This window comes from Polyodon spathula, unplaced genomic scaffold (assembly GCF_017654505.1).
Source record: "Polyodon spathula isolate WHYD16114869_AA unplaced genomic scaffold, ASM1765450v1 scaffolds_3412, whole genome shotgun sequence".
Taxonomy (NCBI): domain Eukaryota; kingdom Metazoa; phylum Chordata; class Actinopteri; order Acipenseriformes; family Polyodontidae; genus Polyodon; species Polyodon spathula.
Genome location: NW_024474874.1, coordinates 1350 through 7094, shown reverse-complemented (window position 1 = coordinate 7094; position 5745 = coordinate 1350). Strand labels below are relative to the sequence as shown.

The 5745-nt window shown below is 44.1% G+C and overlaps 1 protein-coding gene across 1 annotated transcript; it reads right to left on the bottom strand.

The window, feature by feature from the left end:
- Window positions 1-18: 18 nt before the first annotated feature.
- LOC121311943 (tripartite motif-containing protein 16-like) lies at window positions 19-5160 on the bottom strand. The gene is made up of 6 exons (XM_041244052.1): window positions 4551-5160; window positions 3348-3443; window positions 2915-3148; window positions 2601-2760; window positions 1570-1635; window positions 19-1069 (listed from the first exon to the last, which is right to left on the bottom strand). The coding sequence occupies exons 1-6, from the start codon at window positions 5130-5132 to the stop codon at window positions 537-539; spliced, it is 1671 nt and encodes a 556-aa protein (XP_041099986.1). The 5' UTR covers window positions 5133-5160; the 3' UTR covers window positions 19-536.
- Window positions 5161-5745: the final 585 nt, after the last annotated feature.

Genomic DNA, 5745 nt, shown 5'->3' with positions numbered 1-5745 from the left:
TTGATAGACAAAATCCAATTCGAAACAAGATCATGGTTTTCTGAGAATCTTGCCCATCGTGTTTTTCAAACCTGCACATTTGAGACCTATGTAGCCAATGGAAGTGCAATATAGGAACACATTGTGGGATTATTTAGTGAGCTACAATCAGCTTAAGAGATACTTCTCAGTACTTGCTGTGGGAATTCTAGCACTGTGCAGAGATGCCAACTAAGTCTGCCACTTGGTGCTGTGTGTGTGTTTGTAATCAATAAATACTCAGGACATGTTGAGCATTTGATGCTGAAACAGCTGTCCAGTTGTGAGTGTTTGCAATTACAAAAACACTCCCCTTACAGATTAAACAGTAAAAATGAGGCTGCCTCGGCCCCAAGTGTAAAAACAAATAATTCACCTCGTTTCACTCTGCAGGGGGCGCCGTTTTACCCCCTAACTTTCATCCAAAGTGGTGTCAGATTGAACATTCCCTTCAGCCGAGGAGTGGAGAGGACAGACGGGGAGTTCAATACAAAGGGTTTCTTACAACACAAGACAGTCTAGTTCAGCTGGCAGATTGTTACACTGGAATCATAAACCCAAAGCCAAAACCCAGGATAGAGCGGCTCAGTGAATGTGGTTTGGAATCTGTGCAGGAGGGTCATTGTGTCAGAGACGCCATAAAAGGACAGAGTGCCAGCATTAATGTCCAGATACACTCCTATTGTGGGGGAGCAGGGGGCAGTTATTGCAGTTTCATTGTTATTGTGCCAGGCAGAGTATCTGGAATCAGAGCAGAACAAACTCCAGGACTTGTCATTGTATCCAAGACCACAGGAATCATCCTCTCCTTTCCTGCAGATTCCTTTATATGTGACTCCTATAGAAGCCCCTCCCCCACTCCACTCAATCTCCCAGTAACAGCGAGTCCCAGACAAACCCTCTCTGCAAAGCACTTGTTCCCAGCTATCAAATCTCTCTGGGTGATCAGGACATCGCTGGGTCTCTCTCCTCCATGTCACCTTTCTGTTCCCTTCAGACAGACAGAGCTCTCTATGCGCTGTGTTGGGGTCCAGTGTGAGCTGACATGAATCTGATTGAAGAGAAGAGGACGGGTAGAGGAGAGACGGTTAGAAAAGTCAAATCACTGAGAAAATCTCCACTAGGTTTGAATGGTACAGAACCAACACAAAGACAGACTGATCAATACATATTACAGCAGGGTCTTTTTATAAAGGCTGTTTCTGAGATAAGGCTACAGCTTGAAAACAGAAGAGGCATTGAGGTACAAAGGTACAGAAGGGAGTAAAAGGATTATTTGTATTTTGGGTGAGTTTGTGTGAATTCATTTTGCAGCTGGCAATCAATGCCCACAGTAATGATGCTAATCATTGTAAAATATGATATGCTCCCCTCCAGCAAGTATTGGGACAGGTGAATACATGCATATCCACTGGGGGGGGCATTTGTTTATATTTTTCCCAGTCAGATCTTCCTCTACCTAAATATCTTGGTATCTGTGAATAGTGTTAGCTCTTCTCACAATGGAGTGACACATCTTTCAATCAAATGTTTCAGTGAAAACAGACTTACATTTTAAAAACTCAGCTCTGTTCCTTGGCTCTGGAGCCTGCAGACTGTAAACTGCAACTTCATTCACTGGGCAGAAGAAAAGAGAGAAATAGAATTGAAACACACAACAGTCATTATCTGCTGCATCCTCAAATCACTCCCTCCTCCCTGCATCATCAGTCCCCGTTCCTCCCTCCTCCCTCCTCCCTGCTCCCTGCTCCACCAGTTATCAGGCGTTATTTTTGGTGTTTTGGGGCGATCAGCCAATAATACAACTGTTTCCCCCCTTTCTGCGTTTTCATTGGTCAGATTATATGTCAGTCACACAGCCTGAGGAAACTGCTGCATGTGAGCTGAAGCAATCGCAAAACTGCATCACTGAGAGCCGCAGTGGGACGATATTATAGTTTAAAAATGTCTGCTCCATCCTTTATACACACACACACACACACACACACTGATCACACACACACACACACACACACACACACTGACACACACACACTGCACCACACACACACTGACACAAACACACACACACACACATCCTCACATCACACACACACACACACACACACACACACACACACACACACACACACACTGCTTCACACACACACACACACACACACACACACTGACACACACACACACACACACACACACACCACACACACACACACACACACACACACACACACACACACACACACACACACACTGCACCCACACACACTGACACCACACACACACACACAGCCTCTCTGCATTCCAGCTTCGGAGCGAACTGCATTTCCCATGAGGGGGTCCCCGGAACCTTTATACACCCGACACCCCAAAAATCAACCGGCCCCAGACCAAGAGGCGCTGCAATACACTCTGATTCTGACTGAAGGGAATCCACTTCTCACAAAAAGGGTCACAGAAATGATAGCAAACACAACCGCCCTCGCAACAAACCAGGGAACACAGAAATGTTACAGCGCGTCATTTTAACACGCTTCCTAACATCTCTACCAAATATCTACCAAAGGAATCTACTTCACACCAACCTGTTGTGCTTATTTTGACTAATTCCCCCTTGCAGAAGTCCTCAATATGGTCTTTAAGTTCAGATACAGCTTTCCTCACGGCCCCAAAAGAGATGTCTGTATTGACAGTAACGCTGGGTAAGTCTCCAGCTTCAGGAGGGGCACAGAGAGACTGGAAATTCTACAACAGGAAAGTGGAGAAAAGGAGTTTTCAGTGAAACAGAATGGGGTCCAAAACATTCCTGGTGAAAAGCAAGGATTCATTCAATTGGAGAGGTCTGTCTGAAAGCGTCCCAGTTATGTACTTGAGATTTTCTAACAAGCAGTGATTTTACCTGTAGAAAATGGATGTGATCCTCTGTCTCTGAAAGCTGTTTCAGCTCAGCATTTCTCCTCCTTAGCTCAGCAATCTCCTGCTCCAGTTTCTTCATGCGTCCTTCAGCCTGATTCACTGCAGCCTTCTCGTTAGCTCCAATCAGCTCAATAACCTCAGTGTGGATCTTCTCAATGGATCGGATCAGCTCAGTAAAGATCTTCTCACTTTCCTTTATTTCTATGCATGCAGATCTCTGAGTGAAGGAACACAGTAGAGGAGACATGGTTAGAATTGATATCAAAAACACATCAGACATAGACAGCAAACTTCTGCAGATGTGTTCCAGTCCATCTGTTAATAATAATAATAAATAATAATAATAATAATAATAATAATAATAATAATAATAATAATAATAATAATAATAATAACCCCCTCTTGTCAATACCCACTTTCAGTGACTCCACAGCCTGTTTGAGCTCCTTCACTTCTTTCAGTCTCTCCTGGATTCTCTGTTGTATTTCTGTCTGTGTCTCTCCCAGCTGCTTCTGTGTAGAAACACAGTGACACAGTGACATTTCTGATGAGGCATTGAGTGAAATCCTGTCACACCCAACACAGGCCTGTCTAAGAATGCTACTGAAACTGACAGAATCATTTTCGTTCAAATATATTTTCTATTTTCTTGCCCCCTTACCTCTTTATAATGTTTGTAATAATTATGAGTGACTAGTTGCACTATAATATCTTAAACAATGAAACTGACCTATGATTTTATTAAGTTGCAAGATACATAAAAAAACACTAGGACTATAATTCATGCTAATTTTACATTTCAAATTCCAATGCAGCACAAAACAGCTGAACAAATCCTTCTTACCCAGTGAGGCAGGGCTGAGGTCCTGCACGTGGAAACAGTGTGGTTTTGTTTGATTGGAAATGTTTTTGCTAATCAAGTGTGTGCTAGATATGGCATGGCTTATTCAAATCCAGGGTGGAATGTGGCCGGGTGTTAATTGATTCATTGATTATCAATTTTCCCTGTCCGCATGCCTTTAAAAGGGGCTGAAAAGCCAGTTTCTTGGTTCAAGCAGGGATACAGACTGTCTGGGAAGGAGAGTGTTGCTGTAGGATCCTCACGACTGCGTGTGTTAACCAGGGGGAGAAAAACACAAGAGGAAAATGTATCTCGGATCACTGTGTGAGTTAACCAGTCTCGCTAGCACTGGAAGGAATAGGGAACAAGTTTAGGGGATTTTAATCCCTCCCAAGTCTAGAGAGGAGGTGTCAGGGGGGCTGCTCCTGGAACGGGACCTCCTTTCTTGTTTGGTAAACTTCTATTTTCTAGTTGTTTTCGAGCAGTGTTTTGTTTTGAATGTTTTGTGTTTTTCTATCAAAGAAAACCACCCCTGTCTCTCCTGTCTATCAGCAATAGCCACACCCATAACAACGCCCCTGTTACACCCTGAAATACATTGCAATACATCATAGTTTAGAGAGAGCAATTAAAAAACTAGGGCTCTTTAAATAGCTCTTAATATACAATTCAAATCTGATCTAATGTGAAACTGTATAACCTAGTAAACAGACATGTTAAATATCCCTGGAATTCTTATCTTCTAGGATAGCTACAAGGAAATGGTTCAAACCCTTACCTGTTTCCCAGTCCTTTCTTTCTCAGCTGAGACTGTATCATGGCTCTTGTGTTCATCTTGTGAACACAAATAGCAAATACACGTCTGATCGGTTCTACAGAAGACCTCCAAAACCTTTTGGTGTTCAGCACAAAGCTTCTGCTCCAGATTTCCAGTTGCATTGATCAGCTTGTGCCTCTTGAAAGCAGCCCCCTCATAGTGTGGCTTGACGTGTGTTTCACAGTAAGAGGCCAGGCACGTCAAACAGGATTTCACAGCTTTGAACTTTCTCCCAGTGCAGAAATCACACGGCACATCTCCAGGTCCAGCATAACTTTGAGCAGGAGGAGGATTGAGTCCTGTCTTCTTTAATTCCTCCACAACTTCGGCCAGCATGGTGTTTCTGCCTAGAACAGGCCTTGGGGTAAAGGTCTCTCTGCACTGGGGGCAGCTGTAGACACCTGTATGGTCAGTCTGATCCCAGCAGTTCTTAATACACCCCATACAGTAACTGTGTCCACATGGAATAGCGACTGGGTCCTTCAATAGCTCCAGACACACTGAACAGTTAAAGTGCTCCTCTGACCACAAGTTTGAAGCCATTCTTCCTGCAGCGAGGCAGAGAGACTGACGATTTCACAACAGAAACTTCACTGTGCTGAATTGCTGGAATTGAGTTCAGCTCTAAGAGGCGGGGTTTTGGACTGAGGCCAGGTTTAGACAAGCAGGCTGAGCAGAGACTGCTGAATCAGTGTGAGAGGGGCGGAGAGGAGAGAGTTGGGAGTGGGACTGGAGTTTGAGAATGGCATTGTCACAGTAACCCTTCTATAGCTACAGTATGTATCTGACTGCACTAGACCTTCACTTCTGTGTGGGTCTGAATCCTCAGAAGATCACAAGGGAAGTGAGTTTGCTGGAGTTCCATCTTCGTGAGTATTAATCCACATCTCAAAGTCCATTAGTCCTCAACCACAAACTTGTCTCTGAGCACCAACTGCTTTCTTCCCTCCAGTTCAGGGCAAGCTTGAGGCACAGAGTCTGAACTGCTCACCCCCCTAAGAGAACGTGAAGGGTGGTCCCTCCAGTCCAGGACAGGCTGTGTATTATGAGAACTAGACATGTTCTAGTGTTATCAGACAGGGTGTGTACGTTACTGACATACTCATTTATTACAGTGCTGATTTCATGTGTTAAAACCATTTCCTACAGAACAGAC

Coding starts and splice junctions, on each gene's coding strand:
- LOC121311943 (XM_041244052.1), bottom strand. CDS start 5,132: ATGGCTTCAAACTTGTGGTCAGAGGAGCACTTTAACTGTTCAGTGTGT. Junction 3,444..4,550: donor AAGAAAGGACTGGGAAACAG/GTAAGGGTTTGA, acceptor GTTTCTACACAG/AAGCAGCTGGGAGAGACACA. Junction 2,761..2,914: donor ATCACATCCATTTTCTACAG/GTAAAATCACTG, acceptor TTCCTGTTGTAG/AATTTCCAGTCTCTCTGTGC.